Source organism: Chlorocebus sabaeus, chromosome 25 (assembly GCF_047675955.1).
Source record: "Chlorocebus sabaeus isolate Y175 chromosome 25, mChlSab1.0.hap1, whole genome shotgun sequence".
Taxonomy (NCBI): domain Eukaryota; kingdom Metazoa; phylum Chordata; class Mammalia; order Primates; family Cercopithecidae; genus Chlorocebus; species Chlorocebus sabaeus.
In genome coordinates this window covers 23,291,728-23,316,033 of record NC_132928.1, presented here as the reverse complement: position 1 = coordinate 23,316,033, position 24,306 = coordinate 23,291,728, and the positions used below count along the sequence as shown (strand labels likewise).

At 41.2% G+C, this 24,306-nt stretch overlaps 2 protein-coding genes across 9 annotated transcripts in view; one reads left to right on the top strand and one right to left on the bottom strand.

The window, feature by feature from the left end:
• Positions 1-5,187: 5,187 nt before the first annotated feature.
• On the bottom strand, positions 5,188-24,269 carry FAM72A (family with sequence similarity 72 member A). Of its 3 annotated transcripts, none has more exons than XM_037985634.2 (4): positions 24,118-24,269; positions 19,767-19,844; positions 15,336-15,460; positions 5,188-6,393 (listed from the first exon to the last, which is right to left on the bottom strand). In XM_037985634.2, exons 1-4 carry the CDS (start codon positions 24,267-24,269, stop codon positions 6,299-6,301), a joined length of 450 nt encoding a protein of 149 aa, XP_037841562.1. In that variant the 3' UTR covers positions 5,188-6,298. The 3 variants fall into 3 exon arrangements, with proteins under 3 accessions (XP_037841562.1, XP_007986874.1, XP_007986876.1); XM_007988683.3 differs by lacking the exon at positions 24,118-24,269 and adding an exon at positions 22,157-23,834; XM_007988685.3 differs by lacking the exon at positions 24,118-24,269 and adding an exon at positions 22,277-23,747.
• SRGAP2 (SLIT-ROBO Rho GTPase activating protein 2) overlaps positions 23,821-24,306 on the top strand; it is a 250,304-nt gene continuing 249,818 nt past the window's right edge. For all 6 annotated transcript variants that reach the window (XM_007988689.3, XM_007988687.3, XM_007988691.3 and 3 more), the window contains exon 1: positions 23,821-23,925. The gene's annotated coding sequence lies outside the window, so the exon portion shown is untranslated. The remainder of the gene's footprint in view (positions 23,926-24,306) is intronic.

The following is a 24,306-nucleotide window of genomic DNA, read 5'->3' as shown; positions in this document are numbered from 1 at the left end:
TTTTATTTTTAAATTTTATTTGTATTTAATTTTAAAATTTTTATTTGTTCGTTTTATTTACTTGAATGGAAGACAACTGCATTGAAAAATAAAAAGAGCCCGGCACAGTGGCTCACACCTGTAATCCCAGCACTTTGGGAGGCTGAGGCGGGCGGATCATTTGAGGTCAGGAGTTCAAGACCAGCCGGGCCAACATGGTGAAACCCTGTCTCTACTAAAAATACAAAAAAATTAGCCGGGCACTGTGGTGTGTGTCTATAACCCAGCTACTCAGGAGGTTGAGGCAGGAGAATTGCTTGAACTCAGGAGGTGGAGGTTGCAGTGAGCTGAGATTACGCCACTGTACTTCAGTCTAGGTGACCGAGCAAGACTCCATCTCACACACAAAAAAAAAAAAAAAAAAAAAAAAGAAAAGAAAAAAAGAAAAGGAAAGCACAGTCATTAAGCTACTTAATTCTGGCCTCTCTAAATCTTAGAGTGGTGTCATTTCTTAGCTGGGTGACCACGGACAAGTTCTTTAACCTCTCTGTGTCTCAGTTTCCTGATCTCTGTGGGGAGGATAGGATCGATCAGTTAGGGGTTAAATGTGAAGCACTTGGAACAATGCCTGGCACACAGTAAACGCTCTATCAATGGTAAGTCACTTTCTTCCTTACCGTCAACTAGACAGTCAGCTCCACTTGAGAGCAGCGACTTTGTCTTACTTAGTTCTGTATCCCCAGCATCTATTTTGACCATAGTAGGCACTGAATAAATATTCGCTGAACTAATTGATTAATGAAAAATAACTGGGCTTTGAGATTGAAAGTCAAATAAAATTTTTCCTAAGTTTTATAGCTAGTGAGGGAAAAATAGACTGCAATTTAGAGTCAGGGAGGTAGAAGAAAACCCTAAACTAAGATGAGAAGCCTAATTGAAGTTCAGATTTTTCCAACTCTCTGGGTATTGCAACCAGGATTTTCTTTCTTAATTTGCTCATTTATTTATTTACTTATTATTGTTATTTTTTGAGACAGGGTCTTATTTTGTCACCCAGACTGGAATGCAGTGGCACAATGACAGCTCATTGTGGCCTTGATGCCCCGGCTCAAGTGATCCTCCCACCTCTGCCTCCCGAGTAGCTGGGACTACAGGCACGCGCCACCACACCTGGCTAATTTTTAAAATTTTTGCAGACACTAGTCCTCACTTTGTTGCCCAGGCTGGTCTCAAACTCCTGGCCTCAAGTGATCCTCTGGCCTCAGCCTCTCAAAGTATTGAGATTACAGACATGAGCCACCATGCCTGGCCTCTTTCATAATTCGTAAAATGGGAAAGATAGCTCCCAAGGTTATTCTGAGGAGTAAATGACACTGTATGTGAAAACTCATAATAAACCGTAAAGGAATATATAAAAAACATGATATTGTTAATTTCTATCTCAGTAAGTTTTTTCATTGGATGACAATAAAGGGATTCTTTGAGAGTGTTGGAAAAAGGAATCTTTAGCTAAAGATTTCAGTACTAAAAATATTCAACCCCAGAGGTACCACAGACATAGACTAATTCTTTCCATCTGTGCAGTTTAGGGTAGATTTGGCATACACTCAATACCAGGCAAGAAAGAAACTATGGTTTAGGCTGCTTTTAAAGTTAAAAAAAAAAAAAAAAAAAAGGCAGAAAAGGAAACTATTTCCTTTTATAAGCAGGAATGTTAAAATAGGGAAAGCTTTCATCGAGCAATTCACTACTGAATCAAGACTATATGATCCGTATTCTCACCTACTTCCCCTCACTCCCTATTTGCATTGTGGTTAGTTAGTTGTTTTCTAGATCATGGTTTATATATCATGGTCACTTCCTCACTAAAGTTAAACAATATAGATTATTCTTGACCAGCCACATGTGACTCAGAGGTCAAAAGAGCATTCTTTTTGGGTAATCTCTCTAAATTACTAATATTTAAGGACTTGGTTTTCAGAGCCATTGATTATTTAAAATTTATGTCTTTAAGATTAGGCCCCACCCAAGATGCCTCCTCAGAGGCTAAGTTTGAGGTTGAGAAACTAGCTTAAGGAGAAAGATAAAGTAGCAGAAATGTCATGGCGGGTGAGCTGATGACTCACCGCCCCTTCCTTGAACTGCAGAAATGACAAAATGGAAAACGGGGGGAGAAAAAAAAAGGCAATGCCTCACTGCAGACTAGAGGCTCCATGAAACCCAAGAAATTCCAAGAACTGGAAGAACTACATGGGTTCTTAGGGTAAAGGCAGTTAAATTTAATTTTCATGATCAAGTTGTTAAGTGCATCAAAGAAAGGACATTAGGAAAGCTAAACTTGATTATACTTTACCATCAGAGCCATCATCCTCAATCTGATCATTTTATTCTCCTTAAAAACTTCAATAACTCCACATTGCTACTGGACCAAGTCTAAACTTACAATCATATACAATATTCTTCATAACGTACAACCTTCCTTGTTAACCTCACCTTGTAATTAATTCTTTTTTTAAGAAACAGTTTATTTATTTATTTTTTAACTTTTGAGACAGGGTCTTGCTCTGTCACCCGGCCTGGAGCAGAGTGGTCCAATCACGGCTCACTGCAGCCCCAGCCTCCTGGGCTCAAGTGATCCTCCCACCCCAGCCTCCCAAGTTCCTGGGACTACAAGCCTGTGCCATCACCCTGGGCTTATTTTTGTATTTTTTGGTAGAGATGGGTTCCCACTATCTTGCCCAGGCTGGTCTCAAACTCCTGGCCTCAAGCAATCCTTCCTCCTCGGCCTCCCAAAATGCTGGTATTATACGCACAGGTCACCATACCTGACCGAATTAATTCTTATTACATATCTTGGAAGGTATGGGGACAACTTAGAACTTCCCAAATAAGCAAGATACTTTTAAATTCCCATCAATTTGTTTACACTATTCCCTCTGCTCAAAACTCTCATCCCAGCTGGCAACTCCTAACTGCTTTAAAGCCTGCCTCAAGTATCATTTCTTCTCAGTAACTTTCTCAACTCCCACTCTCCCCTGCTACCCAGAATGATTGCTCTTTCATCTCTGGAGTCATAGCACTTTAAGCAAGCCTTTGTTAAATCACTTAACCCAATGAATTAGATGGACTCATAGAGTTCTATCCTCTCCTCAACTTACTATGTACTCCCTGAAGGCAAGTGTGAGCATGTCATTGTACAATTCTCGCCACCCTATTGGAGAATAATACGGGTGTGTTGAATTGAATCAAATATTAAAAGAGGACCAAAGAACAGATGGATCTTCCAGGCCTAGGAGTTGTAATAGGAGTAGAAGGTGTATCCTAAATCCACATATGTGATTCTGCTTTGGTCTTACCAGAGTGAATATAATTTGCTTTTATTTAAAACAGTGTTGACAGGCCGGGCACGGTGGCTCATGCCTGTAATCCCAGCACTTTGGGATGCCAACGTGGGAGGATCACTTGAGGTTGGGAATTTGAGACCAGCCTAACCAACATGGAGAAACTCCATCTCTACTAAAAATACAAAATGAGCTGGGCGTGGTGGTGCATGCCTGTAATCTCAGCTACTTGGGAGGCTGAGGCTGGAGAATCGCTTGAACCCGGGAGGTGGAGGTTGCGGTGAGCCAAGATCACGCCATTGCACTCCAGCCTGGGCAACAAGAGTGAAACTGTCTCAAAAAACAACAACAAAACAAAAGCAAAAAACAAAAACAAAAAACAGTGTTGGATTCACACTCATGCCTGTAATCCCAACACTTTGGGAGGCCGAGGCAGGTGGATCACTTGAAGCCAAGAGTTCAAGACCAGGCTGGCCAACATGGCAAAACTGCTTCTACTAAAACTACAAAAATTAGCTGAGCATGGTGGTGCATGTCTATAGCCCCAGCTACTCAGGGGTGCTGAGGCATGAGAATTGCTTGAACCCTGGAGGCGGAAGTTGCAGTGAGCTGAGATCACATCACTGCACTCCAGCCTGGGTAACAGAGTGAGACCCTCTCTCAAAAACAAAATCAAAACCAAAACCAAAAACCAAAAACCAAAAAACAAAAACCCCCACAAATCAGTGTCATTTCGCCAGGTGTTGTGCATGCCTGTGGTCCTAGCTACAGGGGAGGCAGAGGCAGGAGGATTGCTTGAGCCCAGGACTTCGAGGCTATAGTGAGCCATGATCACACCACTGCACTCCAGCCTGGGCAACAAAGCAAGACCCTGTCTCTAAAGAAAACAACAACAACAACAATAACAACAAAAACCCTCAAACCACACTAGTGTCATGAATATATTTCTTTAGATAAAACTTTATTAATCAGTTTTCTGTTTAGAATTGGCTTTCCCATAATCCAGTTAGCCAAAGGTAGTTGAGTAATTTGAAATATTCCCCAGCTGGAGTAGAATCACATTTGGGGCTTGCTTCAATCAGTGCACCTCTGTCTTGCTTTTGCTCTTCAGAGAGACCCTCGGTCAACCATAGCCTTTGAAGGCATGAGCTGAATGGAAACCAGATGAACTCTATTGAATTTTAAACTTGCCACATTTCCTATTCTAGTATTAAACTTTTCTTCTCTAGTTGAACAAGTTAACCAAAGAAGTAGATATATATATTTTTATCTTATAGATTATGCCCACCTTAGAACTTGAGGTTAAAACACCCCCCCCCAAAAAAAAACCAAATCGCCAAATTATTCCATACTCATGTCATTGGTTCTTTTGATGGCCTTCTATCAGTGTTAATGGTTGGTGTGAAAGACTTTTGGAAAAGTTTTCCAGGTGGGAGTAATAGCATTTCCTGAAGCACCTTTTATCTTGGTTTGTGGCAAATGATTCTTTCAATGCCCTCAGGTCACTTATACCCTAAGACCCTGCATGAGTTTATTCAACCTTCAAATCAGTCACTTCTGCCCTCATCTAGGGCACATAACAATGTAGTTAGTTACCCAGCAGGTATCCTGGCTATGTAAGACCATAAATAATTCACATGAGCAGGAGCTTTTGGAGTCAGTCTTCTGTCTGAGCACTCTGACCGGTTATGCTACCTTAACCAAGTTACTTAACTTCTCTCTGTCTCACCTGATTTACCAGTTAAAGAAAAAAAAAAGGATTAATAATGGTACCTACCTCATAGGTTTGTTGTGTGGAGTTAAATGTCTAAAGCACTTAGAACAGCATCTGGCATATGGTAAGTATTCAATAAACATTAGCCTTATATTCTATACTTTAAGTACTATTTCTTTATACTGTTACATATGATAAGTGGGTATAATAAAAAATTAAAGGAAGAATGGTCATGTTTAGAAAAAACTTTATTTGCAAAACCACAACTCAGTCTGCTTTGGTATTGACAAAATCCCTACAACTGAGATATTAAAGAGATACATTTATTTTAGCTTTACATAAAACCAGAATCCAACACTACCCTACTTTCCTATTCCTTTGTGGCTCTGAGCACAGCTTTAAAAAAACAAAACAAAACAAAGCAAAGCAAAGCAAAGCGAAACAGCTCTTTATAATGTACAATGGCTTAAGCAAATCGCTTCTTTCGTTTTTTTTCGATTTAAGATTTAGGACAGACTACTCATCTAAAATTCGCTATTTACAGAGAAAGTCCTAAGGAACAGGATAACTTATTTAGGTTTAGCTCTCATCATACAGTATCCATAATGGCTTTAGAAGAATGTAAATAAATAACATTGGTAAACAGTGTACACTGATATTTTCTGACAAATTCATTTATCTAACATCATGCTGAGCAGTCGAGAGGATTCCTCCATATAGTTTAAATTTTAATTTATTCTATTTCTTGATTCACAAACTCTTGCTCCATATTAAAGCAGTTATCACCAATAGAACCTATGAGAACCAGTGCCCATGGAAACCTAACAGCTTGTTTTTTAAATCCCCTATTCAAACTCGGTTGAGCTTGATATATGCCTGGTTGAAATATGCGTGGGCACTAGGCCTTTATTCGGGAATGTAAAATTAATGGTATCTGGTATCAAGTTGTAAGAAAAACTCCCCCAGATTGGGAGGTAACTGAGTGATATGTGAAAGAATCTTCTCCTGTCTGAATTTAAGAATACACCTACACTGGGCAGAAGAAGGTGGGGGAGAGGAAGTTTAGAAGTAGAGGAAAAGCACAACTCCACTGGCTTCAATCAAACTGAGGTAATTAATTAGAGACAGAAAATAAATAAATCAACAAACGCCCCATTTTTGTTTTCCAAAAAAGATCACTGGCAAACTAACAATTTTAAAGTTGACCCATTAATATATTTTTAAATAGAAAAAAATCTGTATATCATATATATCATAATTTCATTCATCTAATACACTCCTCTGCTGAGATATTTAACACATCTTCGTCTGTACTCTCTTCTATCTCTGGCAAGTTGCCCCAGAGTAGGACGTTTACACCTGAAAATAAAAAGTCATAAAATTCTTTAATGCTCACTACTGTTATAACTCAGAACACAAATTATGAAACTTTACATGTTAATATTCTTACATAAACCATAGTGTTAGCAGTAAAAAGAGTAGCTATTAAAGAATGTACTGCAAATAAAATTATCTAATATTATCCATCTAGGACATAAACTTTATTTATTTTGAGACAAGTTCTCTCTCTGTTGCCCAGGCTGGAGTGCCTGGCAGGATCACGGTTAACAATCACAGCTCACTGCAGCCTGAACCTCCAGGGCTCCAGTGATCCTCCTACCTCAGCCTCCCAAGTAGCTGGGACTACAGGCATGTACTACCACACATGGCTAATTTTATTTTGTAGATACAGGTTCCCATTATGTTGCCCAGGCTAGTCTCAAACTCCTGGGCTCAAGCGATCCTCTCTCGTTGACCTCCCAAACTGTTGGGGATTACAGGCATGAGCCACCATGCCTGGCAAACACTTTTTTTTAAGGAGTAGGACATAAACATTCTTAAATCCTTTTAAGCAAGGGCTTGAAATCTAGAATTTTACAGCTCAAAAGGCTCTAAGGAGTCCACTTACTCAAACCCTGCCTCCAGCTGCATTATACCATAATCACTATACACTGATAATTTTCTGATCTATTTTAATGATGTTTAAGAATGGAGATCACACAAGATCCTTTTAGATTAAGTGCCTCTTTGGAGGGTTCAAGGAAAAGCCCTGAATAAGTCTCCTCATCCCTTCAATAAGCAGAGAAGTAGCTGGTGCCATTTTTCTGATTCAGAAAAAAAGCAAGGGTTCAGAGCCAGTTATAATATGAACTGCAATCCTTGATATCAGTGGGTTTCAGTCCACAGGCAGAGGTGTAACCTAAACTTTAGGGCCAGGTTGCAGCAGTCACTATAATAAACAAAAGAATAATCAAAAACTTCACTGAGAAAGAATAGTCAGATTTCATACTGAAGAATACAGCACGGGTATACAGTAAATGACTAAACATACAGTAGAGGATAATGACAAGTTTATTACTCTGGGCATATATAAATTATAAGTTTAAAGCACTAAATGGAAAATAACTGACCTCTAGGATAGCCAATTAACTTCACAAGGAAAGAAAATCTTTTTTTTTTTTTTTGAGTCGGAGTCTTGCTCTGTTGCCCAGGCTGGAGTCGAGTGGAGTAATCTTGGCTCACTGCAACCTCTGCTTCCCAGGTTCAAGTGATTCTCATGCCTCAGCCTCCCGAGTAGGTGGGACTACAGGTGAGTGCCACCATGCCCAGGTAATTTTTGTATTTTTACTAGAGATGGGGTTTCACCATGTTGATCAGGGTGGTCTTGAACTCCTGACCTCAGGTGATCCCCCTGCCTCGGCCTCCCAAAGTGCTGGGATTACAGATGTGAGCCACCATGCCTGGCCAGAAAAACAAATCTTAAGCTGTCCAGTTATCAGTGTGGACACAAAGAGGACCCAGCAATTCAGGATACCCACTCCATACACACTGAGATAGTAGCCACGTGGTAGAATGGAATGAGCCAGCATTTGGAGATTTGGTTTGAATCCAGTGTTCACCACTGCTAGTATACCATGCATGGTTTTACTACAAATGCATGTAACATAGACAATATATATTATTGTTTTGTGGGTTTAAATTTTGTATAGAATGTTATTACACTATATATTGTTTTATAATTTGCTTTTTCACTCATTATGTTTTTGAGGTTAATCTATGTTGACTTGTTTAGATTTCGCTCATTTATTTTTACTTCTGGAGATTATTCCATTTTATGAATTTAAAAAAGTGTTGCAAATGGAGCCCATTGCTCATCCCTTCCTCAGTTGCCCATCTTGCATAGGTGGTTCATGGAGACATGCACAGGGATGTGTAATGTGACATTGTTGAAACAGTAGAAATAATCAACTGTTTACCTTGACTGAGGGAGATACTGTAATCTAATCTGGCAAGAAGTTAGCATGTATTTGATGCTGACAGGGATACAGATGTGTATCTTATTATTTTCCATAATCTTTTTGTGTTTGAATTGCTTATAATAAAAAACGCTACCCCACCCCCACCCCAAGAATGAATGGTGTTCTGCTCCTGGTAAATGTCATGGAAGAGCTGACAGGAAGAGCTGTAAGGAATTGCGAGGCAAAAATCAAAGAGAAAATTAGAACCCATAAACGTAAACGTAGGGCTGAAGCCATTTTGCCTTTGAGGGCATTTGCCAATTTCAGGAAATTTGAGCTGAGGTTTCCCAAGGCTCCTCCAGAAAGTCCTGGGAAATCAGGTCTCCATATGAAGACTAGCCTAGAAAACAGACCTCCGGGAGTCCTTTTCAGTTTAAACATTCTAGAATTTATAAAGCTTGTCTATGCATTCCTTTGACACTGCTGGCTCAGGTGATTCAAGGACAGTTGTGACGCCATTAGAAACTTGCTTTGATACCAAGCATCTAGAAAATCTTGCTTAAAATCACAATATTAGGGTTACAAAGCAGAAGCTTGATATTCTTGGAGTCAGTACTCAGAGACATGAAGCTGCTCAGCACAATTGGTTCAAAGGAGGAAAAATAAACTAAGAGATTGGATCTGACAGAAGCAGCACCTTCCTTTCTCTGTTAAGAAGGGAGGAAGGAAATCCTGTGATACATCTGTTTCTTATGGATTAGATTCAGTGCAAATGGAGGAACGCGGAGCTTTTATCTTTGAAAAATTGACCAATATTAAAAAGTAAATCAAACTTGAAAAATCTCCACCCTGTGTTTTGAATCCTGTAAAGCAGGAAAAATACTATCAAAGCAGAAACTTCCTTTAATGTGTCCCATGGGCAATACAAATATAAAACTGGAGGCTTAAATTAGGAGACTGTATTCCATTTAGGGGAGTTCAGATAAGTCCTTACATGAAAATGGCCTTCTTAACACACCAAAGTTTTAAATTAAGACCCCATAAATGATAGATTGAGAGCCACAGTTGAATCTCAGATGATTAAAAAAAATCAAATCTATAAAAATCTAAGCATAATTGGAGGATTTAAAGACCCTTGAAAACCTAGCTTGCAATTCATGATCTTTTGGTCTGTGAAGGCAAATCATGTATTTAAAAATACATTTAAGTTCTAAAGGAGACTAAAACATGCATTTAGGAACCTAAGAATGCTAGTGTCGACTTAGATTGTCAAGTTCCTTAAAGTCGGCTGGCGAGGTGTCTCAGGCCTGTAATCCCAGCACTTTGGAGGCCGAGGCGGGCAGATCACTTGAGGACAGGAGGTTGAGACCAGCCTGGGCAAAATGGCAAAAACCAGTCTCTACGAAAAATACAAAAAATTAGCCAGGGATGGTGGCACACACCTGTGGTCCCACCTATTGAGAAGGTTGAGGCGGGAGAATTGCTTGAGTCTGGGAGGTCGAGGCTGCAGTGAGACGGGATTGTGCCACTGCACTCCAGCCTGGGTGACAGAGCAAGACCCTGTCTCCAAAAAAAAAAAAAAAAAAAGGAAAAGTTCCTTAAAATCAGCTTGGTCTGTTGTGTAAATGTTAGATGTTGAGAACATGTGTCTTACAACAAAACTCAATGGCTCCAGGCAATATAAAGAGTATCATGTAAATCCCCTTTAAAAATTGGTACTTTGGCTGGTGCAGTGGCTCACACCTGTAATCCCAGCATTTTGGGAGGCCAAGGTGGGTGGATTACCTGAGGTCAGGAGTTCGAGACCAGCCTGGCCAACATGGTGAAACCCCATCCCTACTAAAAATACAAAAATTAGCCAGGTGTGGTGGCGCACGCCTGTAATCCCAGCCACTCAGAAGGCTGAGGCAGGAGAATCACTTGAACCTGGGAGGTAGAGGTTGCGGTGAGCTGAGATCGTGCCACTGCACTCCAGCCTGGGTGACAAAGTGACTTCATCTCAAAAAAAAAAAAAAAGAATTGGTACTTCAGGTCAGGCATGGTGACTCACGCCTATAATCCCAGCACTTTGGGAGGCTGAGGCGGGTGGATCCCCTGAGGTCAGGTGTTCAAGACCAGCCTGACCAACACGGTGAAACCCCGTCTCTACTAAAAATACAAAAAAATTAGCTGGGCATATGCTTGTAATCCCAGCTACTTGGGAGGCTGAGGCACGAGAATTGCTTGAACCCAGGAGGTGGAGGCTGCAGTGAGCCAAGATGTGCAACACCATTGCACATCAGCCTGGGAAACAAGAGTGAAACTCAAAAAAAAAAAAGAAAAAAAAAAAAGAATTAGTATTTCAGTGCCTTAGCACCTTAACACAAGGAAAAAGAATTTTTTTTTTTTAAAAGACGAGGTCTTTTTTTTTTTTTTTCCTTAAATGATGAGGTCATTCAGGAAACCCTGTTTCTCTCATCTTGAAGCTCAGCTTTCTTTATGGCCCTCAGAGAACTCTCCATTCAGTTGATAGATGGGTAAATAAAACATGGGGAAGATTCACTTATTGGTCACTGTAACTTAAGGACCACACATCTCTTCTACTCGCATGTCACCAGTATCATCTTTTGGTAACACTTAGCTGCAAGGAAGACTAGGAAACTGAGTCCAGCTTTATCATCAGAAGAAAAAAAAATAGGACTTAGTATTAATATATCAGAATCTCTTGCCATACAATAAGACACTTGTACATTACTGGTGAGACTACATTAGTACAGCCATTTTGGAGGGCAATTTTTAGTAAAGTATACTTAGAAGAAATTTTAAAAATTAAATATATCAGTGTAAGTACATTTGAAAATGTAAATTAAATTAATATAAGATATTAAATGATATATAAAGTACAAAACCATGCATGTAGTATTTTAAATTTTACAGAACAATATTTTTCATTGCTCATGAGTATATGTATGTGGCAATAGCATAAAAACATGTATAGAATGTTATGTACTGACTTCAAGGTAATAGTAAGTTCCAGGGATAAAATGATGAGAGTTAGTAGGTAATTTGATATCTTAAAAGAATAAAAAAGACCTGAAGCAAATCTAGTAAAATATCACCATGTCGTTAACCCTAGATTTTGCGTATCTGTTATATGTCTTTTCAATGTATATTTGAAGTGCATATTAATAAAATTATGCTAAAAATAAAATCTAAAGAAAAAAAAGAATTGGTAGTCTACTTTCTTACTAAAATTTTTTTTTTTTTTTTTTTTTTTTTGAGACAGGGTCTCACTCTGTTGCTCAGGCTGGAGTGCAGTGGTGCAATCTCAGATTACTGCAACCTCTACCTCCCAGGTTCAAGGGGGGTTTCATCATGTTGGCCAGGCTGGTCTCAAACCCCTGACCTCAAGTGATCATCTATTTTGGCCTCCCAAAGTGTAGGATTACAGGTATGAGCCACCATGCCTGGCCTTGCTAAAATAATTAGCATAGGCATACCTCAATTAATTGTGCTTTAGTTTATTGCACACCATAGATATTGGGCTTCCATTTGTATATAAATGGAAGGTTTTGGCAATTCTGCATTAAGTCTAACAGCATATGCTTACCTTGTGTCTGTTACATTTTGATAGTTCTCTCAATATTTCAACCTTTTTCATTATTTTTATATATATTATGGTGATCTGTGATTTTTGATGTTACTGTTATAATTGTTTCAGGGTGCCATGAACCACACTCACTTAAGACCACACCCACTTAAGACTGCAAACCTAATCGATAAATATTTCCTGTGTTCTGACTGCTCCACTGACCAGCTGTTCTCTCTCTCTTTCCTGGGGCCTCCCTATTTCCTAAGATACAACAATATTGAAATTGGGCCAGTTAATATCCCTACAATGATCTCTAAGTGTTCAAGTGAAAGAGAGTCGCATGCCTCTCACTTTAAATCAAAAGCTAGAAATGATTAAGCGTAGTGAGGAAGACATATTGAAAGCTGAGACAGGCTGAAAGTTGGGCCTTTTATGCCCAATTGTTAGCCAAATTGTGACTGCAAAGAAAAGTTCTTAAAGTACATAAGAAGTGCTACTCCAGTGAAAACATGAATAAGAAAGTGAAGCAGTCTTATTGCTGATATGGAGAAAGTTTTAGTGACCTAGATAGAAGATTAAACCAGTCATGACATTCTCTTAAGCGAAAACCTAATCCAGAGCTAGGTCTTAACTCTCTGCAATTCTATGAAGGGCAAGAGAGTCGAGGAAACTGTAGAAGAACGTTTGAAGCTAGCAGAGATTGGTTTATAAAGTTTAAGGAAAGAAGCCATTTCTACAACATACAAGTGCAGGTGAAGCAAAAAGTGCTGATGTAGAAGCTGCAGCAAGTTATCTAGAAGATCTAGCTAAGATCATTGATGAAGGTGGCTACACTAAACAACAGATTTTTCTTTTCTTTCTTTTTTTTTTTTTGAGACGGAGTTTCACTTTTGTTGCCCGGGCTGGAGTGCAATGGCATGATCTCGGCTCACTGCAACCTCTGCCTCCTGGGTTCAAGCCATTCTCCTGCCTCAGCCTCCCAAGTAGCAAGTAGTTGGGATTATAGGCATGTGTCACCATGCCCAGCTAGTTTTGCATTTTTAGTAGAGACAGAGTTCTACTGTATTGGTCAGGCTGGTCTTAAACTCCTGACCTCAGGTGATCCATCCACCTCGGCCTCCCAAAGTCCTGGGATTATAGGCATGAACCACTGCATCCAGCAGAGATTTTTAATATACACAAAACAGCCTTCTATTGGAAGTAGACGCCATCTAGGACTTTCATAGCTAGAGAGGAGAAGTAATACTTGGTTTCAAAGCTTCAAAGGACAGGCTGAATCTCTTGTTAGAAATTAATGCAGTTGGTGACTTCAAGTTGAATCCAATGCTCATTTACCATTCTGAAATTTCTACGGTTCTTAGGAAATATACTTTGCCTGTGTGCTATCAATGAAACAGCAAAGCCTGGATGACAGCAAATCTGTTGACAACATGTTTTACTAAATATTTTAAGCCCATTGTTAAGACCTACTGCTCAGAAAAATCCCTTTGAAAATATTACTGTTCATTGACAATGCACCTAGTCACCCAAGAGCTCTGATGGCATTGTTTGAGGAGATAAATGTTGCTCTAATGCCTTAAAATAACATCTATTTGGCAGCCTGTGGATCAAGAAGTAATTTAATCTTTCGAGTCTTATTACTTGAGAGATACATTTCATAAGGCTATAGCTGCCATAGATAGTAATTCTTCTGATGGATCTGGGCAAACTACATTGAAAACCTTCTGCAAAAGGACATTCCTGATTCATGGCAGGCGGGCAAAATATCAACCGTAACAGGAGTTTGAAAGAAGTTGATTCCAACCCTCAGGGGTAACTTTGAGAGGTTTTAGACTTCAGTGGAGGAAGCAACTGCAGATGTGGTAGAAACAGCAAGAAAACTACACTTAGAAATGGAGCCTGAAGACGTGACTGCATTGCTGCAATCTCATGATGAAACTTTAATGGATGAGGAGTTGCTTCTTATGGATGAGCAAAGAAAATGGTTTCCTGAGGTGAAATCTACTCTGATGAAGATGCTATAAATATTGTTGAAATGAAAACAAAGGATTTAGAATATTACATAAACAGAGTTGATAAAGTAGTAGTAGAATTAGAGAGGATTGACTCCAATTTTGAAAGAAGTTCTACTATGTGTAAAATTCTATCAAATGGCATCACATGCCACAGAGAAATCTTTTGTGAAAGGAAGAGTCGATCCATGTGGCAAACCTCATCGTTGTCTTATTTTAAGAAATTGCCACAGCCATCCTAACCTCCAGCAACCACCACCCTGATCGGTTTGCAGTCATCAACATCAAGGCAAGACCCTCCACCAGCAAAAAGATTATGACTTGCTGAAGGTTCAGATGATCATTAGCAGTTTTTAGCAATAAAGCATTTTTTTTTTTCTTTTTTGAGACATGGTCTCATATTGTTCCCCAGGCTGAAATGCAGTGGCATGATCACAGCTCACTGCAGCCTCTACCTCCCAAATTCAAGTGATCCTCCCACCTCAGCCTCCTGGGCAGCTGGGACGACAGTATGCACCACCATGCCTGGATAATTTTTGTATTTTTTTGTAGAGATGAGGTCTCAGCATGTTGCCCAGGCTGGTATCAAATTCCTGGGCTCAAGTGATCCTCCCGCCTTGGACTGCCAAAGTGCTGGGATAACAGGCATTAGCCATTGCTCTCGGCTGAATAAGTGTTTTTTGATTAAGGTATGCATATTGCTTTTTAAAGGTCCTGCTATTGCACACTTAATAGACTACAATATATTGTAAACATAACTTTTATATACACTGGGAAACCAAAAAATTGTGTGACTTGCTTTAATTGTGATATTTGCTTGCTTTATGATTATGGTAGTCTGGAATTGAACCCACAATATCTCCAACTGCACCTGTACAACATACTTTATACTTTGGTGTTAAATATTTCCCTTGACTAAAATTCTGTCATAACGTATTAACATAGATGTCGGGTCTGTTTTTATTCTGAAGCATCACCAGATACAGAGGTTACTTAGTCCTCCTTGTCTCAACTCCCATTGCCCTAGCCTGGCCTCTCCCTTTCTTACACACACAGATACACACACAGACACAGACACAGACACACACATACACACACACACACACACACATTTGACTCGCAAATCTAAAATCTTCAAAAATTCTCTGGAGTCAGAATATGTATTAAGGCAGCAGTTAAGAGCAATTATAATATTCATTTTAAAAGACCAAGAAATTCAGCCAAGTTTGAGGCCTTAAGTACAAGGATGAACATAGAAATAACAATGAATTTTGCCTAATACTTTTCATAAGTGAATGTCTGGGAAAAAAGAATTGAAGTTTCACTCTAGCTGATCCGGTTAAGAAGATCTAAAAGGAATCCCAAAATGATCTATTGGGAATTTTACTCAGGTATTGACAGAGAAATGTTACAGGAATGTGCAAGTCAATTGTTTCTTACCTGTGGAGTCTAGTCTGTTAATATCATAAACTGCCTGGCTGTGAAACATCCAGAAGTGTCCGTTGTTGCAGGAAAGAAGACAGGAACTACATGGAACAATCACGTGATAACCTACAATATTTCCACTAGAAAAGAAAGTAAATGTTACTAGATACCATGTAATAACTGGCCAGATAAGTCTTTTCATATGCTTATATAAATAGACCATATAATTTAGATCTCATTTCCTCCTAACAACTTTTATTGCTGGGATCTTTGGGATGGGATGGGGGTGCAGTTCTACCATCAAGTGGGAAAGCAGTCTTCAAGTGAATAATAGTAACATATTCTCACATTTCTTTGCTATTATTATTATTGTTGTTGTTATTGAGACAGAGTTTTCCTCTTGTCGCTCAGGCTGGAGTGCAGTGGCGCCATCTCAGCTCACTGCAACCTCTGCCTCCCAGGTTCAAGTGATTCTCCTGCCTCAGCCTCCAGAATAGCTGGGATTACAGGCATATACCACCATGCCCAGATAATTTTTGTATTTTTAGTAGAGACGGGGTTTTACCATGTTGGTCAGGCTGGTCTCGAACTCCTGACCTCAGGTGATCCACCTGCCTTGGCCTCCCAAAGTGCTGGGATTACAGGCGTGAGCCACCACACTTGTCCTGCTAGTATTATTTTATGCATTCTCCCTTCAGAAGTTAGCTTCTAGATGCCATAATGTTGTGATTTGTTCTATAAACCACCCAAATTGATGTGCTGTACAGACAAAATAAATAAACTCAGTTTTGTGGGTAAAGGTTTTTGCTATCCCAGGACTGTGGCAAGTTGGGTTCTTACATGTTCTAGTTTCATGCCAGCACCTAAAAACTGTTTCAACAGATGGAGAGGTAGGAAGACAGCATGAGTCCCTGTAAACCAAATACAATCTGGCTGCTCTAATTTTAGTCTCAATGTTTTTGAAGGAATTCAGAAATAAAGCAATCTACAGCCTCTAGAGAAAGTTGCAAAAGTTTTTACAGTTTTCAGAATTATCTAGCTGATTATAAGTACCTCACTCTTTCACAATTTTTTTTTTTTTTTAACTAGCTAGTCACATATTATATAGAGTGAACCTACAGGGAATGTTTTAGCTAGTACTTAAAAAAATAGCAACATGAACTGTTTATACCTTGAGTTGTAAAAATTCTTATTGAAGCTTAATCTTACTCTGTGAGATTTGTGAGTCAGTCATTTTTATGAGACCCAATAAAGATTACTATAAAAGGTACCATCCCACCTAAAATATGTCTTCTAATTATAACTTGCTTGAAAGGCAAACAAATGAAAACAAAAGTTGTTTTTGGCCTAGGACTGACAGTTATTTGCCATGTCCTATATATGCAATATATTGCAAGATATTTGTCATGTCATGTCCTATATATGCAACGTATTGCAAGAATAAATTCCATGGCTTTAATTACCACTTGTATTCATTCATTCATCCATTGATTCATCACTTAACTAACATTTATTGAGTATCTACTATCTGTCAGGCACTGCTCTAGGTGCTAGGAATACAGTGGTAAACAAAACAAAGCCCTTGTTCTCATGGAGCTAACATTCTAGTGGCTACATCAGATCATTCTGTTCCCTGGTTAAAACCCCTTCAATAGCCAAAAACAAAAATAAAAACCCCTCCATACCAAGGTCCGGGTCTATGCTGTCAAGAATAATAGCGACTAGCCACATGTGGCTGTCGTACACTTGAAATGGGGCTGGCCTGAATTGAGATGTGCTGTTAAGTGTAAAATGTACACCAGATTTCAAAGAGTAAGAACAAAAAATGGAATATAAAACATTACATTAGCAGTTTATGTTGGTTACATGTTGAAATAATATTTTGGATACATTGGGTTAGACAAAATATATGATTAAAATTTCCTGTTTTGGTTTTCTTTTAAAAATGTTGCTCGGGAGGCCGGGCGCGGTGGCTCAAGCCTGTAATCCCAGCACTTTGGGAGGCCGAGACGGGCGGATCACGAGGTCAGGAGATCAAGACCATCCTGGCTAACACAGTGAAACCCCGTCTCTACTAAAAACACACACACAAAAAAAACTAGCCGGGCGAGGTGGCGGGCGCCTGTAGTCCCCGCTACTCGGGAGGCTGAGGCAGGAGAATGGCGTAAACCCGGGAGGCGGAGCTTGCAGTGAGCTGAGATCCGGCCACTGCACTCCAGCCCGGGCGACAGAGCAAGACTCCGTCTCAAAAAAAAAAAAAAAAAAAAAAAAAAAATGTTGCTCGGGAGTGGTGGCTCACGCCTGTAATCCCAGCACTTTGGGAGGCTGAGGCAGGCAGATCACTTGAAGTCAGGAGTTCGAGACCAGCCTGGCCAACATGGCAAAACCCTGTCTCTACTAAAAATACGAAAATTAGCTGGGCATGGTGGCATGTGCCTGTAGTCCCAGCTACTCGGGAGGCAGAGGTGAGAGAATCACTTGAACATGGGAGATGGAGGTTGCAGTGAGCCGAGATCGTGTCATTGCACTCCAGCCTGGGCAACAGAGCAAGACTCCGTCTCAAGAAAAAAAAAATGTTGTTGCCCAAGCGTGGTGGCTCACACCTGTAATCCCGCACTTCGGGAGGCTGAGGCAGGTGGATCAGGAGTTTGAGAACAGCCTGGCTAACATGGTGAAATCCCATCTCTACTAAAAATACTAAATTAGCCAGGTGGGCTGGGTGCAGTGGCTCACATCTGTAATCCTAGCACTTAGGGAGGCCAAGGCGGGCAGATTGCCAGAGCTCAGGAGTTTGAGACCAGCCTGGGCAACACGGTGAAACCCTGTCTCTACTAAAATACAAAAAATTAGCTGGGCATGGCAGTGCGTGCTTGTAGTCTCAGCTACTCAGGAGGCTGAGGCAGGAGAATCGCTTAAACCTGGGAGGCGGAGGTTGCAGTGAGCAGAGATCGTGCCACTGCACTCTAGCCTGAGCGACAGAACAAGACTCCGTCTCAAAAAAAAAAAAAGAAAAGAAAAGAAAGAAAATAATGTCCAAAGGCCAGTGACTTCATCTAGATTCTGTTGTATTTCCAGTCCTTGTAACAACAACTACCACATACTGGCTCCTCAATATAAGTATAGCCTAAATAAAGGAATGAAATAAAATAGTACATAAGAAGAGTTTGCCAATGTAAATTATTAGGATTGTCATTTATAATAGAAACCCCATCTAAATGAGAAAATTTCAACTTTTTTCCTCCTAAAATGAAAATAACAACATGTCTGTCTACTTCTCAAAAGATTATAGCAATAGCTCTCAGCTGTGTTGTAATTTATAGTTTATTGAGCCTTTTAACATTCATATTTGATCTTTACAATAACTTGATAAGGTAAACACAGAAGATTATTAAATTTCTATCTTAATAAGACAGAATGGCTGGGTGTGGTGGCTCATGCCTGTAATCCCAGCACTTTGGCAGGCCAAGGTGGGCGGATCACCTGAGGTTGGGAGTTCAAGAGCAGCCTGACCAACATGGAGAAATCCCGTCTCTACTAAAAATACAAAAAAAAAAAAAAAAAAAAAAAAAAATTAGTTGGGCTTGGTGGTGCATGCCTGTAATCCCAGCTACTTGGGAGGCTGAGGCAGGAGAATCACTTGAACCTGGGAGGTGGAGGTTGCAGTAAGCTGAGATCGTGCCACTGCACTCCAGCCTGGGCAACAAGAGCAAAAACTCCTTCTAAAAAATTAATTAATTAATTAATTAATTAAGGTAGGATGCGGTGGCTCACACCTGTAATCCCAGCCCTTTGGGAAGCTGAGGAGGGAGGATCACTTGAGGCCAGGAGTTTGAGATCAGCCTGGGCAACATAGCAAGACCCTATTGCTACAAAAAATAAAAAACAGCCAGGCATGGTGGTGCCTGCCTGTAGTCCCAGCTACTCAGGAGGCTGGGGTAGGAGAATCACTTGAGCCTAGGAGTTCAAGGCTACAGTGAGCTATGATCATGCCACTGCACTCCAGCCTGAGCAACAGTATGAGACCCCTCTAAAAACAAAGAAAGAAAAAATAATAACCTAGAAATTAAATAAGAAAACAGAGGTTCAGCAGTTTAGAGGCTTAAGGAGTTAATTCAAGATCACATCGAGAGTAAGGGTAGGGTCAGACCTCAAACATGATTTTTATTATTGTAAATCCAAGTGTTTTTCCCCGCTAACCTACATTGCCTTGTTCTGAAAATTGAAGCGGATACTGTGAATACACTTTGAAAATTATAAAATTATATACTAATGTGAAGCATCACAAAACCCTTTTAAAAAATAGCTCTAAGTAATAAATGCTTTTTCAATGGCTCATTGCATGCTTTATACCAGTGCTTGTTGCAGCCCATTGAATCTTTCTCTGTGCTTTGGTGTCAATATCCATCTTCCAAACCCAGGGCTATCCAGAATAGTGCCACAAATTACCATTTTAAACATGCGATGTCCTTCAGTTTACATTTGCAGATTTTGGTGAAATAGCATCTTCCAGTGAAGTCCACTGCACTGGAGAGAGAAAGATATAAAAAGACAGTCAAATGTACTTTACAAAAAATTTAATTGTGGCAAAAAATTAACAAAATTTACCAACTTAGCAAGTTTTATGTGTGCAGAGCAGATGTGTTAAATATAATCACATTGTTGTGTAATGAATCTCCTGGGTTCAAGTGACCCTCCTACCAGAGTTTCCCAAGTAGGTGGAACTATAGGTACCCAAACCACATTTTGTTTATCCATTCATCTGTATAGTCAATGGATGTTTGGATTGCTTCCACCTCTTGGTTATTGTGAATAATGCTGTTAATGAACATGGGTGTGCAAATGTCTCTTCCAAGATCCAGCTTTGAATTCTTTTGGATATGAACCCAGAACTGCTGAATCGGATAGTAATTCTACGCTTGATTTAGCACAAATTTTGTCAATCCAAAAAGCTGAAAGCTAACATAGAACTATAGTATTTTTTTAAAGAGTCAGTTCAGATTTGTGAGCTCACCATAAACATCTGACAAATTTTCCATTTAAAAATTTTTTATGTGTTCATTGATTCACACACATCTTAGCACGCTAATTCATTACTATTTTAACCCCTACAAAGAAGAGCAAAAAATAGGAAAAACCTGATTCTATTCTAGACTTGGGTCTAACCTGTAACAATTCACCTAGCCTTCCTTATGACTGCCTTATTACTTACCATAGCTATTGCAAAGATGAATGGGTTAATATTTTAAATTTGTGTATGAGCTACTAAAAAGAAAAAGCAGTGGACAATGAATCTCAGAACTTTGTAGCAGTAGGTTCTATTATTTATTTTCTAGTGTTTTTCCTTTTTTGAAATACATATATGATGCACACACACACAAATGTCAAATATTAACTTAGAATTTAAAAAAATTGATAAGATTTTAAAATAACTAATTTATCTCTGCAATAGATGAGAGCCTTTGGCTTTGCTGTTAGGCATGATTACTCTTAGATCAATTCAGAAAAGATTTCAAGAAAGGAAGAGTACACAGCTTTACCTGGGTAAATTTAAAAACTTGTAAAGCTTCTATCATTATCATGAAATTCATTTAAAATGAATTGTAGTTATTAGCCTGTTTCCTCTGGATCTATATGCAAAGACTTAGAGAATAACTGTCCACTAATATTTTGGATACTTTCCTTTTAATAATATAATTTCAATAAAGAACTAAATCTTGAAGATTCACGTAGGGCACATATATGTTGACTATGGAAAGGGAAAGTACTATTTAGAGCTAGAAAAAGGTTTATTTGAGTCAAATAAAATGGCTATTTTACCAAATAGGAGGCAAATTCTTAAGGATTCTACACCCGAAAGCAGTTAGTGGCTGAAAACAAACAGATTTTATTTATTTACTTATTTATTGAGACAAAGCCTTGCTTTTGTCCCCCCTCCCCCCCCCGCCCCCCGGGGTGCGATGGCATGATCTCAGCTCACTGCAACCTCCACCTCCAGGGTTCAAGCGATTCTCCTGCCTCAGCCTCCCAAGTAGCTGGGATTACAGGCGCCTGCTACCATACCCAGCTAATTTTTATATTTTTAGTAGAGACGGGGTTTCACCATGTTGGCCTGGCTGATCTTGAACTCCTGACCTCCGGTGATCCGCCCGTCTCCGCCTTCCAAAGTGTTGGGATTACAGGCTTTAGCCACCGCACCCGGCCACAAACAGATTTTAAAAGGGTTCAAGTATGGGAACAAATGTGTAATGTCCAAAATAGGCTTTATTGGAGATAAGGATTAAGGCTAAGTCTCTCTTTTTCATCCCATAAAAATCTATTTACATCTCTTTCAGAGAGAGAGAGTTTTGAGGAAAGAAAACTGAATTTGATGAACAACGGATCTGATTTAGGATGCCAATTGCAAATAATGGTAGAAAACTGAATTTTTTTTTTTTTTTTGGTGCAAACTTTCATGGATAGAAATGAAAAACTTAAATGACCTCTCCTCTCCAACAGTACAGAAAATTTCGCCTGAATTTACCTAGAGTCTACGTCATGGACTTGATTCAGCGAAATAGGATGGTTGGGCAGGGCACTGAACGAGGAATCAAACTTAAGAGATGTGTGGTCATATGACTATAATTGAACTAGAAGCATTATATCAGGACTGACCACCTTGGCTAAACCACAGACTTTGTCCAGACAGTCTGCCCACTTATATTCCAAGGGGATCATCAAACTGGTGGGAGTGGCTGGAACACCGAAATGATAACCTCTTTGTTGACTCCCACAGATCCAAGCCATAAGTGTTCCCATTTAGATAAAAGCTACCGTTGCCCGCCACTAGCATGACTTACTTGGTAGGAGGGATGTCTGTAGAGAAAAGGTCTATTTCAGTATCAGCCAGCAAAACAGCCTTCATTCCCCTAGAGCTGAGCACTTGTTTACAGAATTTGCAACACAGGATGGACACGCACCTGTCCTTGAAACTACAAATGTTGGTAGACATGGCGTCGCAGGAAGGATGAGGTGTGAGATTTTGAAAAAGGAAACAAGAGTAGTGCTCCTACTACTTTGATTCCCCTAGGCTAAAATTCAAGTTGCGAGACCTCGAGCTTTTCTAAATTCTGATATTGGGAAGGAAATTAGTTTTTTTCTGTTTTCCCAGTGGCGGAGTAGAAGTATTTATTGAGTAGGAACAGGGGAGCGCGGCAACTTGGCTTTTCTTTTTAACTTTTGGAGAAGGGAGTGGAGTTTGAATTGGAGAGGAGGCAGGTGGGTTTTGAAGGGAACTTCTCAACAGCTTTCCCTTTCTGCTGTCTAAAGGAGTCCTCTACTCTTCAGCCCCTGCCCCTTCATATCAATTCCCTCAGCCTTCTCCGATCGTCTTATTTAAAGCTTCTCCTCTTTTAAGAGGCCCCTTTCCCAGCATTAAGCCCCTCCCGCGGAGCGCTCCCGTTCCCTGCTCTCGGATCTCGGGCTAAGCGTCCCTTCCCACTTCTCCTCTTCCCAGGATTCAGAAACTCTCTTCGCTTTTTCCGCCAGGCGATCCCGGGTTCTCCTCCGTCCCGCCCCTCTCTCCTGGACTTTCCTCCGCTCTGCCGGTCCGCGGGCCCCCTTCCTGGCAACCCCCGGCCCTCAGCGTGCTCGCGCTGTTTCTCTCGCGTCTTTCCTCCTCTCAGCTGTCCCTCGTGCCCCCCGCAGTCCCCTCAGGTCTCTTCCCGGAGCGGCTGTTCCCGGGCGCGCGGTAGTGTTGGTGGGGCAAGGCTGAAGTCGCTTTGGGGGCTCAGTCGGCGCTGGGGTCTGTCACCAAACACGTTGGTTTTCGCTCCCTCTTCCGCTTTTCCGGCCTCTCCAACCCGGTATCAGTTTGAATTGCCAGCGCCGCGCACCGATTGGAAGAACTAGAGTTCGCCCCAGTCCCCATTGGAAGGCTCCGGGGCCTCCCCTGACGAGAGTTTAGTGGCTTGAAGACCGTAGGCACCGCCCAGTAACGGTGCTGAGATCAGTTCAGCTTTCTGGTTGGCTGAGCTTGGCTCCGCCTCCGATCTCATTGGCCGGTTTCGGGAGGTTTCGGCAAACCCTCCCTTTGCCCTAGTGAAAGTGACAAGGCACGCCCTTACCGCTTCTTATTGGAAGAGGTTCTACAGTCCCCACCGGTCTCTACTCTCTATTGGCTAAAATTACCCGCAACACTCCTCCTCTCTACCCCGGCCCAATTGGCCATGCCTTAGCTCAAGAGTTTGTGTTTAGTCGTCGGTTCCATCTTAATCCCGCCCATCAGTTCTACTCAGGGGTTCGACAGCCCCGGGTGGAGCTTAATCTGTGACCACGCCTCGGCAGTGCTAGTCACACCTCCAAGTTTTGCCAGCTCCTCCCCCTCATTCCGGGCCTCTCGGGATCAGCTCTTCCTATTGGCTATGGGCCCCATCGGTCGATAGAAAACGGGCGGTGATTGGTAAAGGGGTGGGCTCTGCTTCCCGGCGGGGTCCTGCGGAGTTGGCGGAGGCTCCTCAAGGGACTGGGGCAGCGGTCTGCGTAGAAACGGGTGGCGGGGAAGAGAGGGGAGGAGAGCTCTCAGTGGGAAGCGGAGCCGGGGGCCTGGGACCCGTCGCGTCAGAGCCAGGTAAAGGCTCCTTCCCTCTTCCTTTTCTTCCTCCCGGCCGCCGGGCTGGAGCCCTGACTGAACAAACCCGGGCTGGGGCGGGAAGGAGAGGGCGCGGATGCTGCTCGCGGCATCGCCTTAGCGGTGCCGTCCGGAATCCCTCAGACCGCCCCCCCCAACCCTCTCCAAATCTCCCAGTACAGCCCATAATACTTCTCAAGACTGCAAGTCTCTCCGCCCATCACTGTACAGCCTGGGACTCTGTCCTGGCTCTCGGACCGCAGCGCAGCCCGCACCCAGCCGCCTCTCCCGTTCCTCCGCACACGGGCAGCCGCGGTCCACTGTGGGGCGGTCGTCGTTGGCATCGCGCGTAACCATCGACCGGCCTCCTCCACTGTCTCC